Source organism: Coturnix japonica, chromosome 3 (genome assembly GCF_001577835.2).
Source record: "Coturnix japonica isolate 7356 chromosome 3, Coturnix japonica 2.1, whole genome shotgun sequence".
Taxonomy (NCBI): Eukaryota; Metazoa; Chordata; class Aves; order Galliformes; family Phasianidae; genus Coturnix; species Coturnix japonica.
In genome coordinates, this window is record NC_029518.1 from 77,642,212 (window position 1) to 77,660,804 (window position 18,593).

The 18,593-nt window shown below is 34.5% G+C and overlaps 1 protein-coding gene across 2 annotated transcripts in view; it reads left to right on the plus strand.

Moving 5' to 3' along the window:
• EYS (eyes shut homolog) overlaps window positions 1-18,593 on the plus strand; it is a 771,550-nt gene that overhangs the window by 344,989 nt on the left and 407,968 nt on the right. For both annotated transcript variants that reach the window (XM_015859149.2, XM_032443873.1), the window contains one exon: window positions 16,221-16,480. In XM_015859149.2, coding sequence (XP_015714635.2) covers window positions 16,221-16,480 — 260 coding nt within the window. The remainder of the gene's footprint in view (window positions 1-16,220; window positions 16,481-18,593) is intronic.

The window sequence follows — 18,593 nt, forward strand, 5'->3', positions numbered from 1 at the left end:
TATTTCTAAGGTGGAAAAACAAGGATATTAGTAATCATGTATTTAAATACAAAACAAGTCATACATGAGCTTACTTCCTACCAACTGATGCCCAGCTAGAACACTCACACTGGTTCTTAACCCTAGCTCATGTCTTTTCCTGTACTGACAGAGTGTGGAGAAAGAGTGACTGATTGGAAAAAAAAATTCTTAAATTCTTAGACCAGAACGTGGTACCTTTTGTCTTTCTGTTCTGAATCCTAAGCTTCCTTAATTTCAAGGTTGGATTGAACTACTGAAGAGAAAATGTATAGAAAGTTGAACATGTGCAACTGGAAAGATATTAAGAGTAAGGACCAAAGGAGAAATCTATCAGTCATCTGTAAGGACCAGCTTTAAAGCCATGTAAGCACACACCGTGCAGTCCAAAGTGTCTAACAGGTGAATTAAGTACTCTGGTGCTTCTAAAAGACATAGAAATACTTGACATCCAAGGACAAAGAAAGATTAGGAATAGTAGGAGTGAAACAGGTTTCCAGAGGTGGAAGAGTTGACTCTGAAGTAGTCTGACAAAAGCTGGATTAGAAAGCCTCAGGGAGTTCATTTTTTAAAATGTCACTATGAAACAAATTAATTTAAAATTTGCTATTAAAAAAAACAATAGGATGGAAGAGGCGAAGGTTTAGAAAAACAGTTTGGACCATCATAGAGTGTTCGTGTTTTTCAAGTTTGACCATAAAGTGGTTAAAGCAGTAGACGACAGGTATACAAGCTAAAGTACTGAATGAAAGAGTAGATATGTCTTAATGGGGATGTAAGAGAGAGAGAAAAGCTGTGTGTTCATTATGAGATATGGTATAATGAAAACAGTTGAACAAAATTTCCCAATTGCTTTCTGTACAAATGAAAATGGATAGCATTGTTTCATTGATTTATTTGTTTAGCTATAGCCTACTTATAGTTTAATCCTTGGAGAGAGCATGTAGTTTTTAGCACTTTGATGTGGGTTTTTTTTGTTGTTTTGTTTGTTTGTTTGTTTTTGGTTGGTTGGTTTTTTTAATCTGACTGATCTTCAGAGGTAGTCATTCTCCCCATCTTGTTATATACCAATGAAATTTTTATGAAAATTCAGTGATTCTTTTTTTTTTTCCTCTCTGTGTCTGCTGCTCTGGGCAACAACAAAAATGTGATCACCACTCAATATTATTGTAGTGAGAAAAGAATTAAAACTAGAATGGATAGGAATAATGACATGAAAAGAAGAACATAGCTGAAAGAATTTTCAAGACAGACTTCAGTATCTCATTAATTATAATCCAGATCTTTTCTAATTCTCATCTGTTACAAATGATTCAGTGTAGGCTCAGTTTTGCTTATTCTTTTGCTCTTCTTTTAACAGTTACCTAAAAGCATGTTGACTTTCAGTTTTCTGGAAACCTTATTAAAATATGAAGTTTAATCAATAATAATTAAAAAAAAAAAAAAAAAAAAAAAAAGAGCCGGCAGTTTTAAAACAGCAAATTAGAAATGAATGAGAAAACCTTCAGTCATTGTTAGCTGCAGATTAGATGTTCCATGCATCAGCAGCGTTTAATGCTTGCACAAAGGAATAAAACTTAGAAAGATTATGAGCATTGCTGCTGATATTATATCCTGGTGAGCCAAGCAGAATGGATAAAAAGTTTTTTCCACAAAGAATAGCATGTAGCTCTTCATCCTCTTTACTATTATATCTGTATTTATTTTCTTTGAAAAAAGTCATTAATAAAATGAATATGTTGCTCATATTCACCTTTATAGTTTATCATCTTAAAGCAATTTAAAAGTAGTTAAGAATCAAAATTTTCATAGATAAATTTATCAGTTTTAATACCAATGTAATGTAATGTAACCTGAACTATTTTGTTCTGAAGTAACTTCACAGCCTAAATAAATGCAAGGTTTAATGTTAAATTACAAAGCATTCTGTTTTGAATGAAAGCCACCATTTTTGTCTTTCTAAGAATGTCAATTATTCTTATAATTTGTTCTGTTGTGGGAGATGAGGAGGAGAAAATGAAGCTGTGTGTGTTTTAGTTATGTGAAGCAATTCAGTACTGTAATACAGCATTGACTTCCATATTTCTGTCTTCAGGTCACTGGGATGATGAAGATAACATGAAAAATAGTTTCACAAGACTATTAGTACAATAGAGTTCATGCAATCTAACATACGTGAAACTAGCAGAATGTGGCTTATGGCTGGTGAAAGTAAATGGAAAAAGAAAAAAAAAAAAAGGGATGTTTTCTTAGATTAAAAGTGATTAAAGAAATAATAAAATATTTATATATTTATAATATTATAATATTATATAACATATAATAATATATATTAATGTATTAATATATATTAATATACATATTATAATGAAATATTTTATATATTTATATAAAATAATAAAATAATCATTTCTGTAACTGATTCTACTTTTATTTTAAAAGTATTCTAGCAATTATGAGTATAATTATATGCTTAGAAATTGCATAATTGAAAAAGAATAAAATATTCAAATAAAGCAATTGTATCTTTGAGATGAATTGTTATATAGATATGATAGAACGATATGAAAAATATTTACACATGTATAAACTACAAGAAATGGTTCTAGTATAGGGAAAGTTACACAACTCATAATTAGAAAATCAATGTTGTCTCCCCTACAACTAGTTTCTACAGGTAATTCACTGTTCATTAACTGTCATCTTGGTTTTACCTGGGGTTTAAACTGCTTTGTTCTGATAGATCAAGTCAAGTATTATAAAAACAGTTTATTTAAACTGCATTTACAGATAGTATGCTATTATACGTCCTCTATAAAGTAACACTGCCTCTTTGGCAAAAGCAAGAAGACTAGGTCAGAATCAGGAATTACCATACTTAGTTCCACCAAATGCCACTTTGAATGCGTGATAAAAATCTATTGCAGTGAAAATGGGAACACTTTGTCTTTGAAGGTCACAAGCAGAGTAAAGGAAGCACAAATTTAAAAGTCACACCACACCATGAGCACCCACAAGTATTGTTATGCACGTCTCCTGATTTGTTCATTCTGTATCAGGAAGGGACAGTCATAAAATTTTCATCAATTTGCTCTATTAAAGTAACTCGATGAGACAGCCTGAGTAGAAAGTTGGATTGATTTATCTCAAAGACATGTTAAGGCATAACTGACTCTTAGAAACCAATTGTGAATTATTTTTAGTTGTTTGGTTTCATAGTTTTCTATCAGAACAATAGTCTTTTGAGGCAATTTTTAAAAGGCTTTGTACCAAGACATAGAAAGACAAATTTTTCTAACAAAGTCTGTAGTAGGGAAATCTCTGCACAGCTAGTGGTGAATGCAGCCTTTGAACAGGTGTACATATGTAGGTAAGTAGGTGAACTTAATTAAGTTTAAGTGATCTTTAGTAAATTTAGTTTTAATGTTTTATGTTTATGCCTCATATACTCTTAGGAATTTACAGTTATACAAGATCAGGTAAACAGAAAGATTATAATTTGATGTAGTAGGTTAAATCATTAACAAAGGTGAAATATACTCAAATCAGTTTGTGTGTAACTTCCTTATTCTGTTAACAAATGTGAGACCAGAGATATCTTAATTTGTTTCTAAAGTATTTACTAGACACCAGTATTAATGACAAACTCTGTAGAATTTCATATAGGCCACTTTGAAATGCTGAGTTTATAATGTTGAAATTATCATTGTGAGTGTTGTTCATATGCTAAATGATTCACCAGATAAACTTTGATATATGTTAACTACTGCTGAGTTTTGAAAATGCCTGATTAGTGCTCTTAAAGTATAGAAGCAGGGGTTTTATATTTTTAACTGATGTCCTAATGACCTGACATTTTTTATACTAAATACTACGGCAGTCCTTGGTTATCCGTTCTTTACAGGCACCTAATTGTTTCTGAGCATAATATATCCAGTGTGTTCTGTATTTGGAATTGAAAATAAGATTTATTTATTTATTTATTTATTTAAGCTGAAAACATTTGTTCATTTAATGCTTGTTGTTTCCCATGCTGTTACTAGATTTGGTAGTCCCTTTCTGTCAGGCTGGGAAAAGACAGTTTCTTCTCTAATTTACTGTTTTGGAGATTGAGTAGATCTAAAGTAGACATCAAGAGACAACCCTTAAAGTAGATTAAAAAAAAAAAAATAATAAGAATAATAATAAATAAGGTATATAGCTTTGGAGAAGGTTCATAAAGACAACTTGCTTAAACTGCAAAACTGTATTCAGAGTTTAGAAACAATCAGAAATGTGAGGGGGATAGTTGATACATCTTTGTCTCATCATTTGTACCATCTTGTAGTAGCAAAGGTAATGGGAAGGTGGTTGGACTAGAAGATCTTGTACGTCCTTTCCAACCTTGTGATTCTATGATTCTGTGATCAGTTCAGATCATTCTGCAGAGGTCATTTGCATAGACTTTTGAATTATTGTGCATTACGTACAGTTATTTTTAATGTAAAATTTTCGAAATATCTCCGTAATCTGTCTTTAAGATAATATTAATGTATCATTCTTTATAAAATTCCAAAGTTGCAGCATGCTTTCTACCGCATAATGTTGTTATGCTAATTATTGCTAATAAAGATCAGCAGTTGTAATTACCTTTACTTGTTCTTCTTCTCTTGCCTGTGGAGTTAAGAACAGACTGGGGATGATCTTCTTTACTTCCTTAAAGCAAAAAATACCTTTTGTTGTCAGCAGTATATCTGAAGATTTCATTTTTCTTATCAGTGCCATCTCTGTACATTAGGTGAAGAGCTTTGAGGTCAATTGCTGGATTTTCTAAGTTTAACAAATGCCTACTGAGGCTCCTACCTGCTTGGTGGTGGCAGCTTTTATTTTTTCAGTGTGGCATGCTACTTCATTTCACATTTCCAAGGTCAAGGAAGTCTGATCTCAAAACCTGTGTGCTAAAGCACGGTAACTTAAAAAGTACTTGAGCAGTACTTAAAAAAAAAGGAGGGGAGGGGGGGGGAGGGGGCATTGAGACAATCTCCTGAATTAACTACATGCTTTATGTTGAACTGTAGCAGAAAGGAAGAGATTTCCAGGGGGAGGTGGAACTGAAGAGTCCAATTTCGACAGGTAAACCCAGTACTGCCAGATTTTTCATCAAAGATTGTCATTAAGTTAAGATGGAAGAGCACAAGAAAACAGGCAGCTAGGGACGTGGGGACATGGAAGGTTTTGTTGAGTAATCTTTCAAGGATTAAGAGTTTTTCAGGTGATTTATTAAACATCTGAGCAATAATGTTAAATTTATGTAATGATGTGAGTTTCCTGGGCACACCATGGCAATTGCTTCCCTCTAGTTCTTAAAGGAATGAAGGAAGTTTTCTTTCTTCTTTACTGAAGTGAATTGCTAACATCCAAGATACTGGAGACAGAAGCTTTGTGTAATGTTCATGTGTAATTTATTAACTGATACCGTGTATTCACAGAGAGGTTTTCACTCAGTATTTGGAGAAGAATTGCCTGTTAAAATGATGGAAAGTATGTGTTTTCTCCTAGACTGCTGGAAGCAGTCTTGAGGTACTTTGTTGTTGTGCTGATTGTTGTTGTTGCAGTGTGGGATGACAGGACATACAGACAAAGAATGTAGCTTTTGATGTTAGTGAAAACAAATGGCAAGATAAAAAGGAATATATTCTTTTCTCTCATCTTTTTGTCAGGAACAGAGGTGAGTCTAAAGCAAGTTTATGTAATAGATGGTGTTACTCAAAAGGGCAACTTTATGTACCAGAGTATATAGATGATCTATATGAGATCAGGTACTTCAAGTTATTGGCACTTTTGCATACTTAACACAAGTTTAGCCAGAACTTTCTTTTTCTTTATTCTGTGTTGTGTGCTGACTTCCTAAGCTGAACTGACTATGATGCCCTTCTGATTCAACTCCGTGACTTTAAGAGATTTAATATTTTAAGGGATGATTTGATACTTCTAAATTTATTTATTTAATTATTTATAATCTTGAATGCAGTAAGTAGAACTGCAAAGCAAATGGAAAAGTAAGTACCCTAAAAACATGATTTCTTTCTTTTCTTTGTATATTTTCAATTTTGGTGGATTCCTATTATGTCTAAAATAGGAATTTCAAGAAGTTAGTCTGAAGGCAGTTTAGTGTTTTCTATTTGGTCATGGTCTATAAACTAGACTACTGATGCCAAACCTTACTGTATTTCTGGTGCCAAGCCATATATCTCAAGTGATGGTAATAATGTTTAGTTTTACTTGTATTGTAGCATCTTTCTTAATTAGAACTCTTGAGTGTTTGTAATCTTTATAACACATTCTTTCTAATGAGATCGCCCTCTAGTGACAGTTTTGCTGGCAACTTTTAATTATTGCAGTATTTTCCAGCGGAAACAGAAAATAATTTCATCTAGCTTTGTAGATAGTGTTGTTTGCTTCAAAATCCTTCTCGAGATACATAGGAAATAGCTGGATTGATATGCAGAGGAACTATGTGTACTCTCTGGTCCAGTAGACTGGAAGATGCATTCAATTCAATGATCTATGATTTTTCCCTCAACTTGACATAGAAAAACAACTAACATAGATATGAACGTTTATTTAGTTTTCAAATTCAGCTGTATTAAAAGAATGGTGTTTGAAATCTGAAATACTATTGTTAGGACATAAAACACTACCTCCTAAAACATAAATGAGTTAATTGCAGCAGAACTAGTGCTTGTAGTAATAGCTGAAATATAGCTTTCTGTCTCCTTGAGCTGAATGTTACTTTGTGTTTGTCTGAACTCATTGCTCTAGACAGAGTATTAAGCAAGAAATATCTGGAAAACAAATACAGCTTCTGGAATTTGTTCCTCGATTTATTTATTTATTTGTTTGCTTGTTTGTTTATTTTTATTTATTTTTGTCTTATCACTGGATAAAAATGTAATAATAAATTTTAGTTGTTGTTAAAAGTAAAGAATTTGAACAGATGATTATCGGAACCAAAGAATATGAGAGAAATTACATCCTAAAAATAAGAGAACTGCTTAAGCTCTCTTAAGTTTTTCCATAGATATTAAACATTCAAAAGGTATACTTATACACTTATAGTAAAAATATATATATTTTATCTCTTTCCAGCAGTAGAACCCCCAAATCCTTCTCCTCCCAGGTTAATATTCACTTTTACTTTCAGCTTTGAGAAGAAGCTGAAGGTGTTATTTACAGGGGTTTTTTTTCTTTATTTGTATTGTATTTCAGGTTTGATTCCTGTTTCAGAAAGTTCCAAAGCAGTAAAAATATGTTTAAAATTGTATACTGAATGAAAAAATGCAAGTATATTTTTAATGTATGCCTCATACAAATAATAGCAATAACTGTTGGCATCAAACCATAGCATATATTCACTCAGTGCATTGTATTTCCTGCTGGTGAATAAATAACATACAAAACAGCAGCCAAGTTATGTCAGTAGTTGGAAAAGTAATATATTCAGAATAAATAAGAGATTGTTTTGTAAATAGTAGCATTAACTTAGGAAACACATTTTCTCGCATTGTATTCAGTAGCCTTCATACAGTATACAACCAGTGAAAAAGAGTAAAGGTTCTATCAGGCAAGTTTCAACCTGGCAAAGTATCTTAAAAGGTACTCAGTGTAGATTTTATTGTAGAGGTCTTTTATAGATGAATTTTATTTCCAAGGTAACATGGCAGCAAGGACCATTGTATTTACATTTCATGCACTGTATTAATTGATTATCTTACAGTTTAATGTTCCATGATAGAAACTTCTTAGAAGCTTTAAAACAATCAGACACACAATAGAGTTAATTTCTAGTACTAGTCCCCATGTATTCTATGTATGCTTTCTTAACCAGCAGTTCAAGTTCAACTCGCAGAGTGCAGGTGGTTCATATACTTCTCATAAGCTATCATCATCTACATATGCTACATTAAGAAATTGTAATGTATGTATTTGAAAGGTAAAAATTTTGTTTTCTTTGCGTTCAGCTTCTCTTCATTATTCTAACAGTTGAAAAAAGGATGATGAAATATTTTATAACTGCTGAATTGGTCCTCACCTATCAATTCAGTGGAAGACAAATTGCCCTTTACTCAATTGTTGATTAATTCTGCAGAGAGAGGTGAGGGGGCAGAGATAATATGTCTTCCAGTGTGGTCACTTTCTTACTGCACGTTTTTACACAGTTTGGAAAGATATTTATATCTTGATAATGGCAGACGTGAACATATTGGAGCATCAGAACCATTGTGTAATAGATGAGCTCATATGGATGAACTTCTTGGCTATTTATTTTTTTGTTTTATCTTCATCACTGGAAACATAAATTATTGTTTATTTCACTCCTAATGAAACTTCTCTTTGTCAGATTGACAGCCTGAGGCACTGAACTACTTTATTGACTAACCAAAACAGTCTTAAAAAAAGTGGTGGTTCCATAAGTTGAGATACTGTACTACTCTTTCACAGTGCTCAACACACCTTACAATAGACAAGTGGAATTTTAGGGCAGGTTGTACTCCTTCACCAAACTATGTCATTCAATTAAAGTGCCTGAAGTAGAAAGTGTTGGTGTGGAAAAACATCTGGTTGTTATTCACAGTAACTGGCTTTCTGATACATATCAGGAAACAGCAACAAGTGAGCAGTAACTTTATTTGAGCAGTAGCTTTATTTCAGCAGTTGTCATGCTTTGATGATTTTTGGTTACTGGTATTCCACATCATAGCATCATGTAGTGCACTGGGAGTTAAAGTGTTAATACTCCAGTTCTGGGTACCTGCCTGGAGGAGAAAAAGAACTACATTCCCCAGTGGGGCTTTGCTGTCAGAGAGGAGATATAACTCCTGGCAAGGTCACCTGATTGGGCTTTTCGTCTCAGCGCTCCTCTCCTTCACCTCTCCTCGCCACTGCCCGTCCCAACTGCGTGCATTGCTTCAGTATCAGTGTAAGGCCTTCAGCTGTTTGGACAGTCTTTCTCTCATTATATTTGATTTATTAGCTTCAATTCTAATTATATTGTATTATAGCGTGTTATCTTGCATTCTGATACCATATTTAGTAAATTAGTTTGTTTCTCCTCAGATCGTTGCTGCTGTTTTTAATTATTTTGGGGTCCCCTGTTTCCCTTTTCTGGAGGTGTGGATTTTGAGAAATCTCTCCACCCCACTAGTCACGGAACTGGGCAGGACCAGCCTGTAAACCGTTGACAATAGTTAATTGGCCCTGTCTACTAACCGTAGCAATAAAAGAAAGAGGAATTTTAATCTTTGTCATTGTTTTCACTTATAACTTTGTGTTAATCATCTAAGAATTCCTTATGCCACTGCTACTACACAGAAAGATATTGCAATGATAAAGTATGTTTAAAAAAAAAAAAACAAAAAAAAAACTAAATAAAAACTGTTATTACTAGAGCAATATGGAAGAGAATAAGCAACTAGTTTCATAAAAACTCATAATTGCTACTAGTTGTCTACGTGTTTCATGCTGTACTGGAGTAGGGTCATTTGTATACTGCTGCCATTTTTGTTAGCTGTTTTTCATCTTGGTGCTAATGCTGCCATTAAAGCTTGTTCTGACATTTAATCTGTTTCCCTCATATTACATGCAGTTGAGTTCCTGCTGAGCCAGTCTCTCAAAAGACACTCTGGTAAAACTTCCTGCCTCCTTTGTGTGCACTAGAATAGTTATTCCCACATTACTTATTTATGTTTTCCACCAAAATCTATCAGGTTTTCCCTTTCAGACTGTATGTCACAGAATCATAGAATCCTTTGAATTAAAGATCGTCTATTTTCTACTATTTCCAACTGTCTGCCATAGGTAAGGACACTTTCCACTAGCAACCACTGTGTTATCCAAAACCCCATCTAAATTGCTTTTGAATACTTCCAGTGAGCAGAAATCCATAACTTCTGTAGGTAATGTGTTCCAGTGCTTCACCACTCTCAAAAGTGAAGAATTTCTTCCTAATGCCTAATCTAAAACTACATTTTTCTTGTTTAAATCCATTACCTCATTGTCATGTCACTATATTCTCCTATAAAGAGCCCCTTGCAGTTTTTCTTGTAGTCCCCCTTAAGGTACTGGAATGCTGCAATAAGGTTTCCCCAGAACCTTCTCCAGGCTGAACAACCTCAACTATTTCAGCCTCTCTTTACAGGAGAATTGCTCCAGCCATCTGATCATAGCCCTCCTCTGGACCCTCACCGGCAAGAATTTTGTGTGTGGCAGTGTGAAATGCCATTCACAAGTCCAGGTCGATGACTGTAGTTGCTCTTCCTCTCTTATGAGAGAAATGACAGTAAACTTTCTGTATAATTTTAACAAGGAAGAAATTATTACTTTCCCTGGAAGGTGCAAGAAAGAAAATAACTAACAATGCTATTTTTGTTGGAGATATGAAAAGGTGGCATCTGTGTAGCATGAAAAGGTATTTTTTGCTTCTTCATATATACTCTCACTGTAGTATCTTAATAGATCAAGGCTTTAAATATATATAAATAAAGCCACTCCCCACACACCCATCCATACACGCACATGCAATTTTGATGAGCAGGGGCAGGAGATAGAATTTCAAACCATGGCTGTAGTTGTATTTGTATTTGGTACAAAATGGATGGGAGTTTTCTTACTGTGCTTTAACACCATGGGTAACTAATCCAACAGTGTTTCTAGTCTTTGCTTGAAATGTACCCAAGCATACTACGTAATCTGAAAGGAAAGAAGAACCCCACTACCCACAGTATATCAAAACAGAAGTGGAGGGAATATATGGATAAGAACTGATCATTAGTCCAGTGAGAGTTTTAACAGTCTAATGGTGAAAATGTTCTCATACAGAAAAACATCAGTGTTAGTACTAAAACTCTTAAGCAAGAAAGCTAGTTACTGTTGAAACATCCTCTCTGTGTTACGATCAGTGCCAGTGTCTGAGTGCTGAGATCAATATTTTTCATCCTTCTCAAAAAGAACTGGGATGGGAATAGGAACAGAGGTAAAAACAAGTATCAGCATCTCAAAGTCTTCACTATGAGGGAGAGCCCCAGGTATGCAGAAGGGATTTTGTCATTCTCACTGTTCCGGTCATTATGTAAAAAGCCAGCTTCCTTCTCTTGGGTTACCAGCTGCAGCTTTGTAGTGCTCCCTTAATCCCTCAGCTCCTTGTACACCAAGAGCTGTTGTTTGTAAGGCATTGACTCACCCCAGAGGGGCTGAGCTGAAGTTAAAGAAGGGGAGAGAGCAGTCAGTGGACAGAAGCACAGAAGTTAAAACAGGGATACCCAGCTCAGGCCAAGCCAATGGCTTTAATAGCTTACAAAAAGAGAGCTTTGGGAACAAAGTAGATTAAGAAGGAATATGAATGATGATAAAGAGAGACTCAAGATGGAATTTGGAAGAAAGTAGGAGCAACATGGGAATTTGAGGCAGGCACTTAGGAGTGGCATAGAAAAATGGAGTAGTAGCATCAAATGAATATCAGAGATAAACTTGTAATGGAGCTTTTACAGGTGCAAGATGGAGTATGTAAGATGGGTCACAGCTGTCTGAGGAACAACGAAAGTTTAAACTATCATAGAAGAAAAATGCTTGTGTAGGAAATAGAAGCAAGAAAAATGGATTTTTGAGGCCTCTACGGTGACTGGAAATATATGTCCAGAATTTTCTGCTGCATGCTGCATGAACAGTATTCTAAATTCAAAACCTAACATGTATGAAAGCAAGCTCTCATTTTACTACTTCAGACAATCAATAGCCTCCAGTTTACAAGGATTAAATTCGTTACTGAGCACTGCAGTTTTTTCATGCTGCTAGCTGATGTGATTCAATGTGCTAGAGAATACAAACTAGCTGTAAAATGAACCATTACTGCATGTACTGTATTGCTAACAGAATGAACTAGACTTCACTGAACATACTGCCCATTCTAATCGAGATCCTATCAAATAAAAAGGCAGGTGAATGATGGGTGCAGTTTATCATGGGTTCAGTTCTGGATTCTAGTAGCTTTGATTGAACCCCTGAAGAAAAAACAGTTCTATTGTAGGTTGTTTTGTAGATTTTTCTTGTTGTTGTTGTTTTTCCCATCATTTGTGTGTCATCTTTTTTTTGCAGATGTTATCTGTGAAAAGCAGGTACTTGATATATAAGTATGGAACAAGATGCAGAGGGCTCAAAATGCCAGTTTCTTCTGTTTTTCTTCTGTAACATATCTGAAAGCAAGAATGGTTCTTTCTGAAATGTGTTTTCCTGAAGTGCAATCGTCTGCATTACTGCTTTTGTTAAGATTTGGTACTTTTCCAGATTTTCTAGCTGAGCTAGGTAGGAATGAGCACACCAGTGGGCTTTTCTAATTGATGGAAAGCCACTTTAGAATTCTAAGATTCAAAACAGGTTTTTGAAAAGATGCCTTTGCCTCAGAATGACTCTTAGCAAAGTGTATAAATAACGGATGGAAGGAAATGAAAAAGGTGGAGTCTGGGTCTTAGTGCAGTCCAGTGAAAGGACAAAAGGCGATGGACATAAGGTGAATAAGATGAAATTCCATTTAATCCCCCCCAAAAAAAAAAAAAAAAAAAAAATGGTTTTTGACTGTGAGGGTGACCAGACACTGCAGCACATTGCCCACTGTGGTTATGAGCGTTCCAGTCTTTGGAGATACTCAAAGTCCAACTGGGCACAAACCTGAACAACCTACTCTTGTTGACACTGATTCCCAGCAACCTAGGATCATGAAATCATAGAGTATCCTTAATCAGAAGAAACCCAACAGGATCATCAAGTCTAACTCCTGGCTTCACAGAGGTCCACCTAAAAATCAAGCCTTATATCTGAGACCACTATCCAAATGCTTCTTGAACTCCATCAGCTTGATGTCATCACTCTGGGTTTCAGTACCTGACATCCCTCTCAGTGAAGAACTTTTTCCCAACCTGACCCTCCCATGACAGATCTCCATGCCATTCCCTCTCTACCTGCCACTGTAACCGGACACTGGAGATCAACTCTGTTCCTCCACTCCCCTCATGAGGAGCTGTAGGCTGCCATGAGGCCTCTTTTCTCTCATGTCTCTGGGCTTCAGCTGCTCCTCATATATCTTGCACTCAAGACTCTTCACCATCTTTGTAGCCTTCCTTTAGGCACTCTATAATAGTTTTATGTGCTTATAGTGAAGCACCCAAAGCTGCACAGTGTTCTCTTCTACTATGCAAAGTAATAGTTTCACAGTCAGCTAATGACATCTTCCAGCAGTGATTCTGTGACTCTTAAAACTCTTACAAGTGATTTGATACCTAGAACAGTGCAGAGTAGAGGCATTACATTGGAAGGGACCATCAAATGTTACTGAATCCAATTGCCTGGCTTCTACAGGGCTAGCCAAAAGTTAAAGCATATTAATGAGAGCATTATCCAAACAATTCTTGAACATCAACAAGTATAGAGTATCAAGCACCTTGCTAAGAATACTTTTCCAGTATCTGACCACACTTACAGTAAAGAAATTTTCCCATGGTTCAGCATAAGCCTCCCCTGGAGGTTTGAGGTGTTCCCACTTTTGTATCATTGTCTCCCAGGAGAAGAAACCAAGCACTATGTGCTTCACCTCCTCATGAAATTACAGACAGTAATGAAGTTGCACCTCAGCTTTCTTTTCTCCAGAATAGACAATAGTGGATACCATTCATTACTACACCTTGCCATTTTTAACTTTGAGAAATCTATATGAAAAGTTAACATATTATATTTACAGAAGCTGATATCTACATAGAAGTCACAATTGAAGCAGTATATGGGTATATATTGGAGCCTAAATAAATAAAGAAAATAATTGTGTGTTATTTGATTTCGGAATATCAATGTGTTTGAATCTGGTTATTCAAAAGCAAATATTTAATACAGATTCTGAAGGAAGGGAAAATATAAAATTAAGAATTTTAAATCAGTTTAAATCTTTTTTGTCATATTATATCTGCTGGTACATGCTTCCTGTTTATGAAAATGCTATAAATTATTCTGTTTAAAAGGATGTTCTGCTGTTTAAAACTGGAATACCACTTCAAGAACTTTCAAGTTCTTCTTGCAACTGATAGTGCAGAGCAAAAAGAGCATAGCACTATTCTTTATATTTCTGACGAGTTTCTTACTACTGTTCTTACAGGTGTTTTAAAAGAGAGAAAGCGTAAGATGGCATTTGCATAACTGTAACATAAGTCGTATGTTTCTAAAGTTGTTCTGGAGATGTATGATATGCTCTATTTAGCAATTTGCATTTGTCATTTTTTTCACTAATACCAAAATTCTTATGGGAAAGGCCCTATAAGTATTTGCTTTTATAAAGCATGGCATTACTTAAATACCAAGTATTAGTGAAAAAAAAAGAAATCTAAAGTTTGCTTATTTTCTAAACAATTAAGGAATAATAAACACAAAGAACATATTTCATATTTACGTTTTACTCCCTAAAAGAACATTAATACATTAATGATATTTTGCTAGCAGTCTTAGAACTTTTTATCTGAGTTTAGAAGTTAGTAAAAAAGGGCAGGAATAGAGCAGTAACTATTTTATCTGTGTATGATCTCATAAATAATGAATTATCTTTGTTTGTTTGTTTGCTAGTTTGAGGAGTCTAAAAATCATCTTGGCTTTCTAATGTAATGAATGAAATCGTCTTTTTAGAAAAGACTATTTTTCTTCCCATTAATAAGATGCAGTAACCTAATTTTGAGTCTTTATTGCTGCAGGAGTCAGGACTTTGAAATGATTAGGCTCCTTAGTAGTAACCATTTCCTTTGATGTAGCATGGATATTGTACCCCACAAACCAACCACACAGGAAATTAAAGATTGTGAGAAAACACTCTGTTTTAAAGGGGGCAAGTTCTCATTTTGTGTGGCAAGCAATACCTGCTCCCTCCATTGAGAGTTCTTTTTATGATTTAAGAAAATGTTCTCTTATCAAAGTAGAACTATCAAGCTATATTTGAGTGGCTTAATGCCTGGAAGCAAACTTAGACAAAACAAGACCTGCTCTAGTTAATCTTTCACATTGTCTGTTGTACAGTAAAACATTTGCAAGTAAATGTGCAATTTCCTGCTGTCTTCTGTGAAAGAGGGTGTATACTTTTCATGAATTACAGCAATTAATGGCTCAAAAATATATGAAAAAAATTAAATTATCAAGGAAACTTTGTAAAACAAGAAGGCCTTAAAGAACTTTATATATATATATATATATATATATAGAGAGAGAGAGAGAGAGAGAGAGAGAGAGAGGAGCACTGCATTCAAATTTTATGCCCTTGTACAAATTTCAATTCAACAATTGAATATGCTCAAATCATATTTAAATGTGCAGGCAGTGAGTAGATTAATTCATTAGTTACATATGTAGAATGCAGAATAGACTGTTCCTTTATTGCAGTTAATGAGGAAATTTTCTTTGCAGACTTTGAAATCATTAGCAAATTGTACTCTTTGAGTTTTCCGAACCTTATATTCTTGTCATAAATAAAAACAGATACTTATCAAGTTTGTGTAAGTAAATTCTTAATGATAAGATAAAGTGTAGATTTTGGTCCTTTTATTTTCTCTTCTTTTTTGTCATTATCAGCCCTTTGCATGAACATTCAGAAAAAGGGAACATCATGAAAAAAGGATTCTTCATTCTTATTGTGCTTTTGATCTACTGCCTTCTTTCTTAAAAGTTTATTGAATGTTATCTGCCACATTTCATCCTAAACAGCCTAAACAGTGGAATACCTATTTAGAGATTTCACACATGAAAAGATGTTTTTCCATTCCTAAAAACAGAAGAACCTTGTATTCCTTGTTTGACAATTTCTGTTATTGTTTAACAGCTTGGAAAAGATTCACAGGCAATTTTGTCAGCATAAATAAACTGGATATAATTTCAAGTGGATAAATCTAGTGATTCATAATAATACATTTTATGTTCACAAGTAAACTGTGGGAGAAGAACCTCGATATAACTTTTTCTTGTAGTGCAAGCTGATACAATTGATAGTAAAAAAAGTTATTCACATTGGATTCTTGATTTTTATTATTATTATTATTATTATTTTAATATATATATATAAGTACCTGGAACTGATTGGGATAAACTGTGGGTTTTCTTTTGTCCAATATGTTGCCTCTTTTTTATTTATTTATTATTATTTTTTCCAGGTGCTTGTGTACAGCAGGATGGACAGGTCCAGACTGCAGTGAAGACATAAATGAATGTGATTCTGAACCATGCTTGAACGGAGCTACTTGTTATGAATCTGTTAAGCAGGGACAGTTTGTATGCATTTGTCCTCCATTTTATACTGGTGACTTTTGCCATGAGCGCTTCAGCCCCTGTGAACTGCCTTACAATCCATGCATAAACAACTCAACTTGCCTGGCACAGGCTGATGGAAATCCCATGTGCATTTGCAAAACAGGTAAGAGCTGGTATAGTTAACATTCTTTATTGTCTGCACTGCAGAATATTTGCAAATACATACTGAACTTATTATTTTCACTGAAGATAGCATTAAGAATATATACATTTCAAAGAACATAAAACCTTCATGAATTACAGCAAGTATATCAGTTGTGGTAAAACACTGGTAAGATAGTGATCAATTTGCCTAATACTAATTTCTTCTATTACAATAGTTATTAAATTTATGGTTGCTCATGCTTCAGCATTCAGAATTACCTTTTTTTTAATCAATTGTTACAAAAAGTTGAGAGATAGAGATGAACCTGACCAGCAGAGCTGACAGACCAAATTGACAAATCAGGCAGGCAGAAACAGTACAAAAGTTGGACTAAGTTGGAATTGTTTCTTCTTCCTGCTGAGAAGTCTGGAAGACCTGGCCCATCAAAGGAATAATCTTCCCATGACTGAGTGAAAATGTAGATTGCTCTCTGTCTTCATACACAACAAACAAAATCACAACGGGTTCTTAAAGCTTTCCTGGCCCATGGCTTAAAAACCACAATCTCTCCTGCAGTGTACAGGAAATTCTAATGCAGAACAGAGGAACAGTTAACTGCGCACAACATCTCTAAAAGATGTGCAAAAATTGGACTGAGTTGGAATTGGTTCCTCTTCCTGCTGTGATGTCTGGAAGACCTAGCTCATCAAAGGAATAATCTTCCCTTGACTGAGTGAAAATGTAGATTGCTGTCTGTCTTCATACACAACAACCAAAATCGCAACAGGTATTTAAAGCTTTACTGGCCCATGGCTTAAAAGCCGCAGTCTCTCCTGCAGTGTACAAGAAAGACTAAGGTGGAACAGAGAAACAGTTTAGCTGTGCTCAACATCTCTATAAAATTTAGTATGGGAATTAAAGAATACTTTAACTAATTAAAACTGCAGTAGGGAGAATACAATTAATGAGTTTGGAATTTCAGTAGGATATTGAAGTCAATGCATAAAAAATACATAAAAATAGTCAGGACATTGGCAAGTCCTAAAAGTAAAAAATAGCAAATACAGTATTTGATGTGTTACACCACAGTGTTATCACTCATCTTATTGTTTACTGAATTGCAAAAATGCTGGGATGATATGTTATATTTATAATGTGGGTTTTTTTGCTGTTAAAGTTACCATTAGTTACAGAGTTGAAGAAAGTCACTGAGAAGGAGTGTGAGTTGGTTATTGAATGAAAGTATAACATTGAACACCAGGACAACAAGAAAAAACAGCTTTCAATACGATATATTGATCCTGAAGTCTTTTTCTGAAAGGATCTGTAAAGAGTCATGTAGTTCAAATGTTATCCTCCAAACATACTTGCAAACAGTTTCTCAACAATACAAAAAACCTCCCAGCCAATATTCTTATGGAACTTTAAAGGAATCTTCAAGGATGTTTGAAACTTTTAGCTAGGAATCTTCAGAAATCTTCGGGGAGCTAGCTAGAGAGAACTGAACCAGTAAAATGTATAATTAACAAATCTTGGAAAACTAAAAATATGTCAGCATTGAAAAGGGCTAAAAGGCAAAATTTATGATGAGTTAATAGTTCTCAAAGAAGTGTGGTCACTTATTAACGACTATAAAAGAGGAGAGAAAGTAAAATATAAAAATTAAATAGAAGATATTTTATGTTCATACATTTTTCTCAGGTGTCTTCCTCTCTTTTTATTTTTTTTTTACTATGTGTATCCCTTTCTCTTCTGATAAGCCTTCCAGAATTACAGATCTGATTACAAAGGGTAATCACAACTGACATTGTTGGAATATTCCAAGATACCTGACTTAGTACCAGTGACATTCTGATTAAAAGACTTGCATGATATGTAGTTATTTATCCAGTCAATTAGATAATTTGGCTCTGTTTTATAAAGATTTGCAAAATATAGCAGCATATGACATGATGTAAATGAACAAGTATGTGGGTTTTTTTGTTTGTTGTTGTTGTTTCAACCTAGAATAAAAATAGATATGTAATACTTGTGTCAATCACCTGTACAATTTTATAAATTTTGTAGCTCAGCAGCCACATATGAGGTCAGAGTCCACTCCGGCTGCTCCAAAGGAGACCCACCACTGCCA